Source organism: Mobula hypostoma, chromosome 9 (assembly GCF_963921235.1).
Source record: "Mobula hypostoma chromosome 9, sMobHyp1.1, whole genome shotgun sequence".
NCBI classification, from domain to species: domain Eukaryota; kingdom Metazoa; phylum Chordata; class Chondrichthyes; order Myliobatiformes; family Myliobatidae; genus Mobula; species Mobula hypostoma.
The window spans coordinates 55071268-55089221 of NC_086105.1; the positions used below are offsets into that span (position 1 = coordinate 55071268).

The following is a 17954-nucleotide window of genomic DNA, read 5'->3' on the forward strand; positions in this document are numbered from 1 at the left end:
CCCTTAACCACCTCCTGGTTCCCCTCGTCCCATTTCTTCCTTGGTCCACTGTCCTCTCCAGTCAGATTCCTCCTTCTTTAGCCCTTCTATCTATGGCCTCACAGCTTCTCATTTCACCCACCCACCGTCCCTCTCACCAGGTTTCACCTATCACCTGCCAGCTTGTACTCCTTCCTCTCCTCTCACCTTCCTAATCTGGCTTCTTCCCCCTTCCTTTCCAGTCCTGCTGAAGGGTCTGGGCCAAAAACGTCAACAGCTTATTCTTCTGACCTGCTGAATTTCTCCACCATTTTGTGTGTGTTACTCATCAGTTGCATGATATCCAGTGGAATACTTGAGAAGGGCAACAAAGATGTGCCCTGGGTGCCTTCAGAACTGGTTCATATGAAACCATGGAATTACTCTCAGATATCATCCAGCTCTCCGAAAGCCCCATTATCAGACTCGTCCGAGAACTTTCATTAGACTCCTCCTGAGATCTCATCAAAATTTCTCTTACAGCACAGGAGGAAACCTTTCAGTCATTGTGGCAATGCTGGCTTCTTACAAAGCATCCCATTCCCCTTTGGGCCCAGCACTCCTCAATCAGAACTTGATCTGTTAATGGAAGCAGCTTCTGCCTATTGACCCTGGGTTGAGGAAGTACAGAGAGTGATTTATTCAGATCATTACATCGAGGAACCAAAGAGAGAACAGGATATCTTAGGGCTAATAATGAGTGCGTATGCAGGAGGCAGCAACAGGATATCATAGAGTTCATAATGAGTGGATATGCAGGAGGCAGCTTGCAATGAGCCACCAAACTCCAGTGCTATCTCACACTATATCTACTGTTAAAGAGTCATCAGGGTAGAAACTGTAATCAAAGTTCAAAGTAAATTTATTATCTAAGTACATACTGTATTTGTCTCCATTAACAACCCTGAGATTCATTTTCTTGCAGACATATTCAAAAAATCCATAATAGAATAATAACTGTAATAGAATCAATGAAAGACCGCACCAACTCGGGTGTTCAACCAGTATGCAAAAGATTAACTCTGTGGTTAAGAAGGCATACAGTGCATTGGCCTTCATCAACCATGGGATTGAGTTTAAGAGCCGAGAGGTAATGTTACAGCTTTATAGGACCCTGGTCAGACCCTATTTGGAGTACTGTACTCAGTTCTGATCACCTCACTACAGGAAGAATGTGGAAACTATACAAAGGGTGCAGAGGAGATTTACAAAGATTTAACCTGGATTGGGGAGCATGCCTTACAAGAATAGGTTGAGTGAACTTGGCCTTTTCTCCTTGGAGTGACAGAGGATGAGAGGTGACCTGATAGAGGTGTATAAGATGAGAGGCATTGATCATGTGGATAGTCAGAGGCTTTTTCCCAGGGCCAAAATGGCTATCACGAGAGGGCACAGTTTTAAGGTGCTTGGAAGTAGGTACAAGGGTAAGTTTTTTACGCAGAGAGTGGTGAGTGCGTGGAATGGGCTGCCGGCGATGGTGGTGGAGGTGGATACGAAAGGGTCTTTTAAGAGACTCTTGGATAGGTACATGGAGCTGAGAAAAATAGAGGGATATGGGTAACCCTAGGTAATTTCTAAAGTAGGTACATGTTCGGCACAGCATTGTGGGCCAAAGGGCCTATATTGTGCTGCAGTTTTTCTCTATTTCTGTGAAATCATTGTTTATGGCAATTGACAGAAGTGAATTTTATCATTTGATCACAGGGTATCTTCCCTTAGGCTGAGGCAGGAGAAATTAAAATGACAGAAAAATTAAATAGGGCCAGCTGGTGGAGCAATGACATCGGCGCCGGACCTGGGAGCAGAGGTCCCCGGGTTCAAAACTAGTCAGGTCCGCTTCCGAGTATGCTTTCCATCCGTGCCGGGTTGAGTGTTGAGATCGCAACTCGACCTCATAAAATAAAGGGAAAATACTGCAAAAATGTCTGGGTGAGGAATGGTGCGCCACACAGTCTCTCTCTCTCTCGCTCCGCGCCTTGTAAAGGCATGAAAAAGACATCATCACAGATGCATTCACGGACATGCAGACGCACACACACGCAGACATACAGACTCGCACGCACGCAGGCACAGCCAAAAAAAAAATTAAATAGTTTTTATATATCTTGTGGGGGGAAAAACATAGAAAATCTCCTGTAAATAGTGAAGAAATACAGATCTGGTGTGATCAAAGAAAGCAGCGTTAATTTAAAAAGTAGTATTGAAGAAATTATTGAGAACAAGAGGTGATAAATCTGCACTTTGATCTGCTTTTGGCAATCTATATGATTCTGATGAGGTGATCAATATAAAACATCCAAATGTACAAGTGGTCAAAGCAAGTGCAGGCTGTGTAAAAATGAACAGACCCCTGAGAGGGATAGGGCCAGACTAAGTGAAGTGGCAAGGACATGGCAGATGCAAGATCATGAGGGCAAATGTGAGTTTGTCTATCTTGGTAGAGAAAGAATGAAATTCAGAGTATTATTTAAATGGAGACAGATTGAAATTTGTCATCTTTAGAGGAGCTTAGATGTCCTTGTATAAAATCACTGAAAGTTAGCATGTACTGTAGGTATAGCTTGAAAGTAGGAAGGCAAAAAGATGTGTTGGCTTGATTGAGTAGTAGAAACAAATTGCTCCGATTAACAGGGTTCTGCTGAGATTACAAGTGGAATATTGTGCACAGGTTTGGCCTCCCTCCGACTGCGACAGAGCAAATGCAGGAAATGGTCGCCAGCTTCATACTTGGGATGGTCAGAGTGTCACAGAATCAAAAGTTAACAATAACTTAAGGAACTTGATATGGAGAATGCTGGAATAATGTTTACCACAGTCAGTGTGTTAACTACCAGGAGTCGCCCTGTTAAAATAGTTAAAATCAGAGGTTAGCCATTCAGAACAGAGATGAGAAGAAATGTCTTCAACTGAGGATGGTAAACGTTTGGAACTCACTCCCAAAGAGAGCTGCAAATACTCAGTTATCAAATATATCCAAGGGAGATATTTTTACATCTTAAGGGAATAGAGGGATATGGGGTTAGTTTAGAGACGTGACATTAATAATAATATAAATAATTTATTTGTGGAGCGCTTTTTCAAACAGACAATGTCGTTTAAAATGCTTGCAATGGGATAAAGTACAAATGTAAAAATAAAGGATAAAAACGATGTTAGTTAAAAGCAAGGTTAAGTAAATGGGCTTTGAGCTGGCGTTTAAAAATGTCAACTGAGTCAGCATCCCTTATCGTTTTAGGTATTGAATTCCACAGTTTAAGGGTGTAGTTCAGAAAAGCTGATGCACCGATTAAGGTACAAAATTAGCCATCACCTTATTGAATAGCTGAATGGCCTCCACCTACCTCTGTTTATGCTCTTCCCAGGGTTCTTCTGTTCCTCCATCAATGCCATCAGAATCAACTGAGGCTTGTCAAATTCTCATGAAGATTTCATTTAATGAAAACTGCATGAAATAACCTAACGTTTAAATCCTACCAGAACCTAGCTCGAATCTCCTCTACTTCCCCTGCCGTTTACCAGCTAGCCCAACCCTTCACCATACTCCTGTCAGCACTGCTGTTGAATAAACTATCATTGAAAAATGCTGAACCTTTGAGGACTGAGAGAACTTTCTGGATTTTGGAGAGGGCAAAAAAATTTGGGCGATTTTTGGGCTAAATAATGTTTCAACCTCCCATAATGTATTCCCATGAACTGCCTGTAAAAAAAGCAGAAATAGTATAATGTTGGCTAATTTGCAACTGGTCCCGCAACAGAGTTTCAATTCTGCTGTCTGTGTGGAGGTTTAATGTCCTTCCTGTCAATACCTCCGTTTCTCCAGGGTGCCCCAATTTCCACCCTCATTTGAAAAATGTGCAGATGGGTAAGTTAATGGGCCACCCTAGGTAGATCGTAGTGTGTAGATGAGTGGCCAGACCTGGGAATGTGGGGGAGAATAAAAGGCATTAGGGTAGGATTAGCCTAAAAATGGGTGTTTGATGGATAATGCAGGTTTGGCGGGCCAAAGGGCCTGTTTCTATGCTTTATCTCTCCATGATTTCATATCTATTCACTCTGAGACCTTGACATTTCTATGATCTTAGCTCAACCCCAAGACCACATCAGCTCTCACCCAGACTTATCTGATGCCTCAGGTATCAAGTTCCCCAAGATCTCAGTTGAATCCTTAAGGAACTTAACTATTGATTCCAAACCTTCTTAAGCAGCTCCCTTAAACGGATTGTTGCACTGTCTCAAACTGACAGTTTAACCCACCTTTGCCTGGAGCTGTTGCTGAAGGAAACAGACTGGTGGTGCCCAGCACAGTGCTTCTCTTCCCCCTTCAGAACTGATGATCTCAATATTGGAACCGCTTTGACAGCTGGCTGAATCAGCCTGCCTCTGACATTGACAGAAGCAAAAAAAGCATATTGACAAATCATATGTGCTGAACTGTTCTGAGGGTCCAACTGTCCCTTCCCCTCTGCAGTGCTGCCCTCTCCAAGATTCAAGATTCAAGTTCACATATCACATGAACATTGAAACATACAGAGAAATGTGTTGGTTGCTTTAACAGCCAACATACCCATGGTGTGGAGGCAACCAAGAAGTGTCACCACACATACTGGCACTAACATTGCGTGCCCACAGTCCACAGCAGAGCAACACAGAATACAACAAACGACAAAACAACAATGGCAAAATAAAACCCATTCTTCTCTCCCATCAACCCAACTACATCAACAATCCTCCAATCCCAGGACAGGCTGTCTTCGGCCTGTGAAGGAGGTATCTAAAATTACAACAGGATCTAGAGGAACTAAGTAAGTGGGCCAAGGAATGGGAGATGGAATTTTAACTCCAAGTGTGAGATGTTGTATACTGGTACGATAAATCAGGACTTGCACCGTAAATTGCAGGGACTTGGAGAATTCTGTATAACAGAGAGACGAGTGGGTATGGGTACATAGTTCCCTGTGATACAAGTAGACATGGGGGGGTGAAGGAGGCATGTGGTATACTTGCCTTCACTGGATGGGAAATTGAGTGCAGAGGTTGGAACATCATGTTGCAACTATGCAACCATTGAGATTGCACTTGGAGTATTCTGTGTAGTTCTGCTCACCCAACTATAGGAAATATGTCATTAAACGGGAAAGAGTGCAGAAAAGACCTAAGGATGTACCAAGACTGGAGGTCTTGAGTTATAAGGAGATACTGCATTAACTAGCATGTTGTCTCCCTGGAGCTTTGGCAGCTAACGGGTGACTTTATTAGAGCTATATAAAATCATGAGGAACATAGATAAGGAAGGTGGTCACAATCTTTTTCCCAGGGTAGGGCCAGAAGGCATAGATTTAAGGTGAAAGGGGAAACTTAAAGGAAGTGGGTGGACAGCTTTTACACAGAGAAGGGTGGTGGGTTGAGGAGCCAGCTGAAAAAGTGGTAGAAGTGGGGGTAATTACAGCATACAAAATACATTTTGACATGTACATGGATAGGCAAGGTTTCCAGAGACATGGGGCAAACAGAGGTGACTGGGACTAGCTAAGATAGATAGCTTGGTCAGTATGTGCAAACTGGACCAAATGGCCAGTGTCCATACTGAGCAACTCTATGAGTCCATTTTCCTTGGCACACTGAAAGTGTGGCACACCCACCCTGGCAGATTCTGGGTGAAAACAGAACAAATTACTGCAGATAGATTTGTATGAAAGTGGGAGGTTCAGCAAATGAATGGGGTCATCTATGGCATTTTTCTAAATGGATATCTGTCTGATATGTTTAGATGGATACATACCCACCCACCCAGTGCTTTCAAGAAGCAATACAGATCCTCAGGTATCTTCTCTCAACTCTCTGAGAAATCAGCCAGAGGTACAGTAAACACATTGTGGGGTGTTGCATGGTGTAGCTCGGATTGGGTCGCTGGGTAATGTGGCCAGGTATCAGACTTGGAAAATATGATTCTGGCATGGGTGTTTGATAGACCCGGTTTGGGATAAGTCTATGAGAGATCTGGTTGGAGACAGATCTTTGGGTAATCTGGCTTGAGATCAGTGTTTTGGTACTCTGACTAGGAGTGAGAGTTCAGGAGATCTGGTTTGAAATGGGAGTTTGGGTGATCTAGTTCAGGAAGGGTTTTGGGAGATCTGGTTCTGGGATGGGGTATTTCAGAGAACTGGCTCAGGGTGTGTATTTGGGAGACCTGATTTAGGATAGGTACTTGTGAAATCTGGTTAAAGTTGCCTGTTAGGGAGATCTCGTTAGACGTAGATCTTTGGGAGATCTGGTTTGGGATCAGTGTTTCAGTGTTCTGACTCAGAATGAGAGGTGGGAGATCTTTTATGGGTGTTTGGAAGGTCCGATTCAAGATGGATATTTGGAAAATCTGGTTAGAGACAGGTCTTTGGCAGATCTGTTTCTGGGTGTTTGGAAGATCTGGTTCAGGCTGGTTTTGTTTGGAGGCTGTGGATTTGGGATGGGTATTTGCGCGTTCTGATTCAGGGTGGGTCTTAGAGCGATCTGGCTCAGGGTGGGTGTTTGGAAAACCTGTTTCAGGTTTTTTGGGAGATCAGTTTCTGAGATGTGTGTTTGAGAGTTCTGGTTCTGGGCTGGGTGTTGGGGAGATCTGGTTTGTGATGTCTATTTGGGAGACCTGGTTTGAGATGGGTGTTTGTGAGATCTGGTTTAAAGACGTGTGTTTGGGTAATCTGGTTTGGGAGATCTCATTAGAGATGGATCTTTGGGAGATCTGGTTCAGGATGTTTGTTTTAGGGACTCTAGATCTGGAATGGATATTTGGGAGTTCTGATTCAGGGTAGTCTTTGACAGGTCTGGTTCAGGATGAGGGGAGATCTCGTTCTGGGATGAGTGTTTCGGATATCTAGTTCTAGGATGGGTCTTTGGGAGATTTGGTTCAGGATGAGTTTTTAGAAGATCTGTTTAATATGTCTTTGGGAGATCCTGTTCAGGATGGTCTTTGGGAGAGCTGATTCAGTGTGGGTGTTTTGGAGATCTGATTCTGGATGGGTGTTTGTGAGATCTGATTCTGGATGGGTGTTTCAGAGATCTGGTTCAAGGTGGGTGTTTTGGAGATCTGATTCAGGGTGGGTGTTTTGGAGATCTGATTCTGGATGGGTGTTTTGGAGATCCGGTTCAGTGTGGGTGTTTTGGAGATCTGATTCTAGATGGGTGTTTTGGAGATCCGGTTCAGAGTGGTCTTCGGGAGAGCCGGTTCAGTGTGGGTGTTTTGGAGATCTGATTCTCGATGGGTGTTCGGGAGATCCGGTTCAGGGTGGTCTTTGGGAGAGCTGGTTCAGTGTGGGTGTTTTGGAGATCTGATTCTAGATGGGTGTTTTGGAGATCCGGTTCAGAGTGGTCTTCGGGAGAGCCGGTTCAGTGTGGGTGTTTTGGAGATCTGATTCTCGATGGGTGTTCGGGAGATCCGGTTCAGGGTGGTCTTTGGGAGAGCTGGTTCAGTGTGGGTGTTTTGGAGATCTGATTCTGGATGGTGTTTGGGAGATCCGGTTCAGGGTGGGTGTTTTGGAGATCTGATTCTGGATGGGTGTTTGGGAGATCCGGTTCAGGGTGGGCCTTTGAGAGAGCTGGTTCTGGATGAGTGCTTGGAGGATCCTCTTTATCCTCTCAATGGAAAGTAAAAGGGCAACTTTTGGCTCCATGTCTGTGCATTCACAACTTGTCTGTTGTCTGTCTGAGTTTGACATCTTTTATTTCCTTTCCCCTTGAATAGGTCAGCAAGCTCAACTCCATAGTGGAGCCGTATTGCTCTGAAAGGAGAGAAGAACAGTCATCAAAACTCGCCAGCTCTCTTTCCAACCTCTCTCCAGTGCGACTACAGCCTCTGTTCTTTCCAGAACTGACCTCACCCTGTTCGCCAGTGAGATCTCAGCCAGCAGCCACCCCTGCAGCACAAAGTCCAGCCACTCCAGCCATCTGCTGTCAGCCGCTAATGTCTCCTGAAGCAGCCAGTCCCATCACCGCCCAGTCACCGGTGAAATCCCAGCCAGTCCCCACAATTCTAACGTCCACCCCCATAGCAGAACCGGGCAGAGACAAGAAGAGCAGTGCAACAAGTCCAGTGCAGGGGGAAGAGAAGCCGGCTGCAAAGGACCCAGTGGGTGAATTCTGGTTGAGGAGCTCGGAGATGAGGAAGAGTCTCAGAGTCGGTGCCCCGGAGCGAACCAGCGGTTCAGAGACCAGCTTCACGCTGTCCACCACAGGATCTGCCTCTCCCCAGTCCTTCACGCCAGAGGAGCTGTTCGAGGAACACCCAGCCAGTTCTCCTCCACCCTCCAGGGCACCAAGCATACCTTCAGTTGAGGAGCAGGTAGTGCCATCCCTCACCCCAAGCCCCTCCGCAGTGATAGAACCCAAGAGTTCATTCAGCGGCCAGAGAGACTTGACCAGCACCTCCGGCCTGGGCCTGAATGGGAGCTTGAGCAACACCAGGACAGCCGCCAGTGAGAGCTTCAACAACTCGGACACCATGCTGACCCCTCCCTCCAGCCCACCTCCCCCGCCCCCTGCCAACGAAGAACCAGCCACCCTACGCCGGAGGAAGCCCCGTGACACGAAGAAGCGTCCAGCTGAGCAGGGCTTCGCCCAGGAGTCGCCAGGCCAGCAAGAGTCCACCCCTGCGCCGGGAAGTGTCCGGAAGTCATTGGCAGAGAGCATTGATGAGATCCCGTTTGCAGATGACGTAGAGGACACCTTCGATGAGAGGACGCCTGAGACCAGCCTCCAGGACACTCTCGGGCAGGAGAGACCTGCCAGGCTGCATCCGATCCAAAGCATGAAGGTCGGAGAGGCCGTGCCCACAGCTGCCAAGCGTCGGCCACTGACCGAGATCTCCCCTGAGGCCAAGGAAGTGGCCAAGGAAAGGATGAAGGCTCGGGAAAAGTCAGTCAAGAGCCAGGCCCTCCGGGATGCCATGGCGAGGGAGCTGAGGAAGATGAAAGAGATGGAGGCGGTGGAAGAAGCCTCAGCCCGCCCCCAGAGAGCTCAGGACACTGGCACCGAGAGTGCGCCCCTCTCCTCTGCCGGGTTAATCAATGGCCACGAGCAACAGGAGGCAGTGGTCGACAGCCTGCCATGCCCGGTGCTGGTGCCAGCGCCAGCGCTGGACGGTAGCCACGAGGGCTCAGTGGCCTCCTCTGAGAGCTCAAGTGGCAAGACCAAGAAGAGGGCCTCCCTGTTCTCACCTCGGAAGAGCAAGAAGGAGAAGAAGTCAAAGGCCGAGAACAGCCTGACCGAAGAACTCACCAAGCCCAGGTCCATCTGGAGGTCCGTCTTCTCCAGCTACAGGAAGGACAGGAAGAAAAAGGAGGAGAAGGCTTGCCTGGGCTCTCCCTCCAACAGTAACACCACCAACTCCGGCACCAAGCGCAGCACTGACATCCTGCGCACTGCAGTCGGTAGGAAACAGTACTGGGCCCTGGTTAACGTACCACTCCCTGACCCTGAAACACTGCCCCCAACATGATATCCTCACACTTCAATTTGTTCCCTCTAACTCCATTTCCCAATCTGCTGACTCAATGATTCACCCAACCACGGTACTCAGTGACACAGTTATCAGCTGTGTTTTCCCTTCCCAGCTGCATTCTTCATTGACCTATAGTGCAAAAAAACAAAAACACAAGAGATTCTGCGGATCTTAGAAAGCCAGAGCAATGCACCCAAAACACTGGAGGAACTCAGCAAGTCTAGGCAGCATATCTAAACAGTCGATGTTTCAGGCCGAGAGTCCTGATCTAAGGTCTCAACTGTTTGTTCCCCACCATAGATGTTGCCTCACTTGCTGACTTCCTCCAGCATTAAGTGTGCGTTGTGCAAAAAATAAAGACTTATTTCTGAGCTCTGTAAAACTCCACCAGAAACAGCTTCTCAACTATCCCTGATACTTTCTTTCACTGGGCTAACTTTGGATCTACAATCACTCTCCCTTGAACCCACACGGATATAAGATTTACTGATAAGCTAGCTGTGTGGCAACTGCATCAAAACCTTTTCAATCCTCAGTGACTCTTCTTGCTTCCACCTTCCATAATTTCGGTTGAATTAGTTGAACCCGACATTTCCTTAACATGCAGGTGTCCTTAATTAATCATGAGCTTCTTAATGACCCATAATACAATCTCATCTATTTTTCCAATAGTTTATTAATTATTGATTATGCCCTTACTACTGACTATTTTTTCAGTCTAATCCTCCTTCACTTTTTATACAACAGTGCTGCCTTCCAGTCCTCTTTTTTTTTGTGCACCTTTGGGGGGAGATATGTAGTCCCTTTCTCAGTCACTGGGCAGCAGGTGACAGTATTGGGCTCTTTCTAGGAGCACTGCAATACAGGTGAAGGTCATATACTCCAGCGTATGGAATGAGGTGGGGTCTATATACGGGTGCCTTCTCTAGGCATTATTGAATTATGAATGTGGTAATATATGTGAGGTTTCTTTGGGAATTATTAGTATAGATCTGATGAGCTGGGTGAAAGAAAGCTGTATGAAGACTCCTACTCTGGTAGTGTGGGGTATAAGACTATAAGAGCAGATTTAGACCGTTCATCCCATTGAGTCTGCTCCATGTATTTGTTTTCCTTTTCAACCCCTTTATCCTTTCTTCTCCCCGTAACCTTTGATGCCCTTACTAATGAAGAACCTATGGACCTGTGCATTAAATATACCCAATGACTTGGCTTCCCACAGCCATCTGTGGCAGTGAATTCCACAGATTCACCACCCTTTGGCTAAAGAAGTTCCTCCTCATCTCTGTTCTAAAGGATCATCCTGGTATTCTGAGGCTGTGCTCTCTGGTCCTAGACTCTCCTGCTATTGGAAATATCCAACAAGCAGCATAGTAGCATAGCAGTTAGTGTAATGCTTTGTAACACCTACAGTAAAATCAGGGTTCGATCCTTGCCGCTGTCTGTAAGGAGTTTGAACATTCCCCTCCGTGACTGCATGGGATCCCTTTGAGTGCTTCGGTTTCCTCCCACGTTCCAACCATGTTAATGTCAGTACGTTGCGGGCATGCTATGTTGGCACCAGAAGCATGGCGACATTTGCGGGCTGCCCCCAGCACATCTTGGAATGTGCTGGATGTTGATCGAAATCTGTGTGTTTCGATGTACATGTGACAAATAGAGCTAATCCATGTTCACTGTATCTCGGCCTTTCAATATTTGGTGGGTTTCAAGGAGATCCTCTATCCTTTTTCTAATATCACCATCTGGTGATATGGGGTATACCTCAAGTCTTGCCACTGTACAAGGGTCATGGGTTTGATGTGAGTTCCTTTAGTTTCATCATTCTAACACTAGGTGTTCATGTCATATGTGGCTACTTTTATTCATCAGCTTGTTTCAGTAACATAGTTCTCATGGTTGTTTGTTGCAGAACTTCAGCTTCGTCAACACCTCAGTTTTTCAGAAGACTCAGACCTGTCCAGTGACGATATACTCGAGAGGACCTCACAGCGCTCCAGGCGAGAGGTACCCCAACACTGTTTTGTGTGTGTTTGTGTGGTATTTCTATTGGTTTATTATTGTCATGTGTACTGAGATACAGTGAAAAGCTCATCTCTACATGCTGTTCATCAGATCAGATTATTACACAGAGCATTAAACTAGAATAAGTAAAACAATAACAATGCAGAGTAAAGTGCAACAGCTACCAAAATAGTGCAGTGCATGTGGATTGTGAGGCCAGGTATCTATCTTAACATACAAGGAGTCCATTCAAGAGTCTGATAACAGTGGGATGGAAGCTGTCCTTGAGCCTGGTAGTATGTGCATTCAGGCTTTTGTATCTTCTGCCCAATGTGAGGGGGGAGAGAAGAGAATCTCCAGGGTTGGTGGAGTCTTTGATTATTCTGGCTACTTTACTGAGACAGCGAGAAGTGTAGATAAGAGTCCATAGATGGGAGGCTGATTTATGTGATGTGCACAGTTATATCTAAAACTCTGCTGCTTCCAGCAGTCAGGTGCAGAACAGTTGCCATACCAAACCATTATGCACACAGACAGATTGCTTTCTGTGATGTATGATAAAAACTGATAAGTATCAACAGAGACTTGCGGAATTTATTTAGTCTTTTAAGCAAGTAAAGATATTGGTGATCTTTTTTGGCCATGACATCAGTGGTTGGACCAGGACAGACTGTTGGTGAATTTCACACCTACAGAGCTGTGTGGCATGAATCTGCAAAGTACTTGTGGGTTATCCATCCAACTGCGTAGTCTGGGCTGATGGAACCCTGTATACATGTTGTACATGAAATGGTCAGTCAGGGACTTCACCTAGTAAGCCACTTGGGAAGGTTGGTCGAGGACTGTTTTCAAACCAGGCATGATTATGCTCACTCTTGAGATGAGTGTTCAGGTTGGGATTGTAAATGGGATCGGGATTGTAAATTGGATCAGGAATGTGGGTGGTACCATGACTGGATTTGGATTAAGTTTTACGAGTAGAGGGTTAGAAGTATATAAGCATTCAAGTTTATTTGGTTAAAGGAGCCAGATTGCACAGGGTTAATTGGGTCCAAGGGAATATGCATGTCGGGACCCAAGTGCAGTGAGGTGTAAGAGCTTTGGGTACAGAGATCAAGAGGTCCAAGGGTTCAGGGATGGAATTGTTTAAGCTTATAGCCAAAGAAAAAGTCCAAGACACACCAGCAAAGTGCACTGTGATGAATATGTACATGGATAGAGGTATCTCAGTGTACTTGGGTGCAATCGAAAGGTTCTCTGTACTTGAATCCATTTCTTCAGCATTAGAGAAGTCAAGTATACAGGAGTGGAAATGTACAGGTTAACAGGGGTAAAGTATGAAGTATAAGTATCAAGGTTCAGCATCCAACCTTGCAGGGTTCAAGTGTACAAGTACACAGAGGTCCAAGTGTCATGGCGGGGACTGCAAGCAGACAGATTCTAGTATATAAAAGGAGCCAAGTGTACATGGGATTAAGAGGATTAAGGAAGGGGGTCGGTGTATGTGTTAGGGTCTAAGCTTGAGAACTAGGTGTTGGCTGATGGCCACAAAGATACAATGTGATGTTTGGTGAGAGTGATGGTTGGCATTGGTTAGTGAGCATGAGCACACATTGGGAATGGTTGGTAAATGTGAGGACACACTGCAGTTTGTGAGCTTGAGGACGCTGAGATTGGGATTAGTTGGTGAGCGTGAGGCACAGTGTGGTCAGTTAGTGAATGTGAGGATGCAGTGCATTTGATCATGAGGTTATGGTGGGTTGGTTGTTGAGCATGAGATGTGGTACACTTGGTAGGTGTGAAGACACGGTGGGATTGGCTGGTGAGAGTAAAGGCACTGTGGGGATGTTTGGTGAGCATGAAGGCGCGGTGGGATTGGTGAGCATGAAGTCGCGGTGGGATTGGTTGGTGACTGTGAAGATGCAGTGGGAGTGGTTGGTGAGTGTGAAGGCACAGTGGGATTGGTTGGTGAGTGTGAAGGTGCAGTGGGATTGGTTGGTGACTGTGAAGATGCAGTGGGATTGGTTGGTGAACGTGAAGGCACAGTGGGATTGGTTGATGAGTGTGAAGGCGCGGTGAGATTGGTTGGTGAGAGTGAAGGCACGGTGGGACTGGTTATTGAGTGTGAAAGCGTTGTGGAAATGGTGAGCGCAAAGGTGCAGTAAAATTGGTTGGTGAGCCTGAATGCACAGTGGGATTGGTTGATGAGTGTGAAGGTGTGGTGGGATTGGTTGATGAATGTGAAGGTGTGGTGGGATTGGTTGGTGAGTGTGAAGGCACAGTGGGATTGATTGATAGGTAGGCATGAGTTTGAAGCTATAGTATGGTTTGTTATTTCTTGTGCAATTACACCACATTGTGAAGATGGTTTATCATTGTTACTGTGTTCTGTTCTCAATCTGTTCCTTTCTAAGTTGTTTTATTTTTCTCCCTCCTTGAGACTCTCTATGTTCCTCATGCTCTGGCATTCAGGAGATCATACAAATTCAAGGTAGAGTGCTGTCCACTGACATTGAATGGCTGTACTGCAGTCATTCTGAGAACCAGATGGGTTCCTCTTGTAGTGGGGAGAGGAGAGCTTGAATGAATGTGGTGGGGTCGCGGATGGGTGGGTAGCAGTAGTACTAACTGGAGAAAAGTGGATTCATTTGTTATGGGGTAGAATAAGTCAATTTGGTCAGTGTGGAGGTGGGAGAGTTATTTCAGAAAGGAGTTGGACACTTCAAGGACTGGAGGTATCAACAGTTTAATTTTTCATCCTTCCCAGGCCCCTCAGTTGTGAAGTTCAAGTTTTCCACTGTTCACCTGCCCATACCTCCATCTCCCAATCCATCAAGATGCTTACAAAGCAACAATTCATTGCCTATGAGTTAATCCTTTCTGTAGGTATTGCATTACAGTTCTGTCATTGGATAAGCAGCTGAACCTCCATTTATTTCCCACTTCTTCACTCATGAAGATGATACTGAAATACAGATCTGTTTTTAATCCCATTCTTGGACCACAGAGGTATTCATTTACTGTTTATCATCAATATTTAATTATCTTTTCATTTCATTTAAAGTAATATAGCTCAGTTTCTATGCAATGCAGTCAGCATGAATTAAGGACAGCTTGGTGAGGTTCGCTGTTGTTACTAATACATGAATTCAATAAAATTCGCTGATGGCCTTAACTGGGTAACCTGGCTGAGATCATGGCCTCAGCTAATCTGAGCTGGAAAGTCATCAGTGAACCGCGCTAGTTCTTCACGCTCATCATCTTTACTCCCTTATTTGCCTCTGGAACAAGTTGTTGCTAGTCTCTTCAGTCTTTGCCTTGCTCATGCCAGCATTGCCCTTGTCTTCTCACAGGTGTTACCTACGGGCTCCCCCACCAGTGTGCTGAATCACAGAATGGGTGCAGCACAGAGGGGGGCCATTCAGCCCAGCAAGTCCATACTGACTCCATGTAAGAGCAGAACAGTTAGTCCCAGTCCACTGCCCTTTCCCAACAAATTCTCTCCTCTCCAATACTTTCAACTATCTCTTGAACGTTACAATTGAGTTTGCTCAGAACTGTACACAATACTCCAAATTTGGCCTCACCTACATCTTGTACAACTTCAATATAACATCCCAACTCCTACAGCTAATATTTTGATTTCTAAAGGCCAATGTACCAAAAGCTCTCTTTCCTGTCCTATCTAACTGTGATGCTACTTTCAAGGAATTTTGGCTCTATTTTCTGAGATCACTCTGTCCTACCACACTCCTCAGTGCCCTACCTGTGTAAGCCCTATCCTGGTTTGCCCTTGCAAAGCGGAACATCTCACACTTGTCTGCATTAAATTCCAGGTAACCTCCTTGAAAAACTGTAAGATTGGTTAGACACAACCTACCACACACAAAGCCAAGTTCATTATCCCTAATCTGACCCTGCCTATCCAAATATTTATATATCTGGACCCTTAGAATACTTAGCAATAATTTACTCACTACTGATGTCAGACTCACTGGCCTATAGTTTCCTGATTAATTCATATAACCTTTCTTGAACAATAGAACAACATGAGCTATCTTTCAGTCCTCCAGCACTTCACCAGTGGCAAGGGACATTTTAAGTACTTCTGCCAGGGCCCCTGCAATTTCTGAAGTAACTTCATACAAGGTCTGAGGGAACACGTCGCCAAGCCTTGGGGACTGATCCACCCTCATGTGCCTCAAGACAGCAAACATCTTTGCCTCAATTCTGTACACTCTGGGTCCATCTCCCAAATAAATACAGATGCAAAAAATCCATTTAAAATCTCCCCCATTTCTTTTGGTTCCATGCATAGATGACCATGCTGAACTTCAAGTGGACCAATTTTGTCCCATGCTATCCTTTTGCTCATAGTATATGTGTCGAAGGCCCTCGAACACTCTTTCAGCTTGTCTGCCAGAGCAAACTCTTGCCTTCTTTTAACCCTTTTGATTTCCCTCTTAAGTGTTTTCTTGCATTTCTGATACTCCTCAAACACCTCATTAGTTCCTTGATGTCCATACCTGCTATGCACCTCTTTCTTCTTCTTAACTACTACAGTTGTGGCTGAATGGACGTTTGTAGAAATGTCCTCAAGTTTACATTCCCTCTTCTCATACTCTCAACAAAATGTAACTTTTCACTTTTCCTAGTATAGTATTTCATCTGCCACCCATCTGTCTGTGCCACCAGTAGCCTATCTGAATCTCTTTCCAAACTGTTACAGAACCCTTCACAATTCATTCCCTCTCCCAAGTTTAGTGTGAATTGTCCCTTTGCCACCGATATACAATATATAAATAAATGCAGCAGTTCCAACATAGACTGCTGGAAAACTCCACTCTACATTTACCTCCGGTCTGTAAAAGCAACCTTTCACTACTACTCCATTTGTCAATTATCTATCCAGTCCTTTCATCCTGAACACAAGCCTATTATGTGCCACTTAACAGATGTCTCTTAGAAGGCCATACCACATCAACCACACTTCCCTCATCAACTATCTGTTACTTCAAAACTTGCTTATGTTAATTTGATGTGATTTGCCTTTGCTGGCTTTCTCTTATCAATCCACGTGTCCAAATTACTTGATAAATTTGACCCTGATTGTTCTTTGAACTTTTCCTACTGCAACATTAACTGATTTGTAGTTACTGTATTTATCCCTACATCCTGCTTTGAACAAGGAGTGCAATAGCCACTCCTCAGGCAGCACCTCTGAACTTGTGAATGATCGGGAAATTATGGCTATGGTTTGTTATGTTACACCGAAAGACTTGCAGATTCGGCTCAGTAAGGCAGAAAGCCACAGACTTCAATTACCTACTTAGAAGCATAAACCCTGTATACTAGAACAGAATAACAAGCATTAAAGTACTTACCTAGGTGTGCCCTTACAAGGTTTCTGTATTCCTCCATTACTTCCCTAAGCAGCCTAGGTTGCATTCCATCTGAACCAGGTGATATATCCCCCCCGTCTCAGTCCTGATGCAAGGTCTTGACCTGAAACATCGACAGTTCCTCACCCCACTGTTGGGGAAGCAGGTTCGTGGGTTTGGTAAGTGAGACATACACTGATTGCGAGTAAGCACATTAACCATTTATTTATAGACAGTAAAACATTTGACCAAACATCAAGGTCAAACAAGTACTCACCTCAGCAACCCTAAGTTTTAAAAAAAAACGACACTAAACATTCAGTAACACTTCAAAATTGACAGGTTGTTCATTTCCCCAAGTTACCCAACTACAACATAAGTATTCAACAGAAACTTAGCTAAGTGTAAGTGTGGGCTCTCCTATATCTGCAGCATACTTTCCTGTTGGTTCTTCAGCACTTTGTGAAGAGGAGCCCCTGGAGACAAAGGAAAATCCAGCGAGTCTCTCGTACGTGCTATTCTTATACCCAGAACTACACCGGTGCCATGGCACATAGGGCAACCAATGGGAAAGAGCTGCTACATCCTTTGATGAACAGCACAGAGAGGGGCTTTTGATCAGGAAGCACACTAACCCTTCACGTTACACTCGCCCCTTCCCCCAACAGATGCTGCTCAACCTGCTGAGTTCCTCCTGCAGAATATTTGCTGCTCCAGATTTCAGAATCAACAGTTTATCCCATTTCAACGGGTCTTTCCGTTATCTGCTTGTTACCATTTGTTTGTAGCCTATCTAGAATTTCCACTGAGTCTTTGCATGACTTCAGGAACCTGTTTTTCCTGTGGTGAGCTCTGTAAATTCTCAGTACCTTAGCCACACCCTCTACATCCATGAGTAAACTTATTTTTGATCATAGGCCACCTCCCCCTTATGACCCCCTTCTGGTCTCAAGCCTATGGAATATTTCTCCATTCCCTTTAAATATACTGCCAGTCATTATCTTTGCTTTCCATTTGCCTCCATTTCCTTTTTTGTTTTCCTTGAGGTTTTTGGAAGCAGCCTG

General features: G+C 45.1%; 1 protein-coding gene across 1 annotated transcript in view; it reads left to right on the top strand.

Moving 5' to 3' along the window:
- The window catches only part of LOC134351732 (protein-methionine sulfoxide oxidase mical3a-like), a 298787-nt gene that overhangs the window by 243966 nt on the left and 36867 nt on the right, over positions 1-17954 (top strand). Inside the window, exons 35-37 of the mRNA XM_063058319.1 lie at positions 5786-5838; positions 7751-9434; positions 11418-11512. Coding sequence (XP_062914389.1) covers positions 5786-5838; positions 7751-9434; positions 11418-11512 — 1832 coding nt within the window. The remainder of the gene's footprint in view (positions 1-5785; positions 5839-7750; positions 9435-11417; positions 11513-17954) is intronic.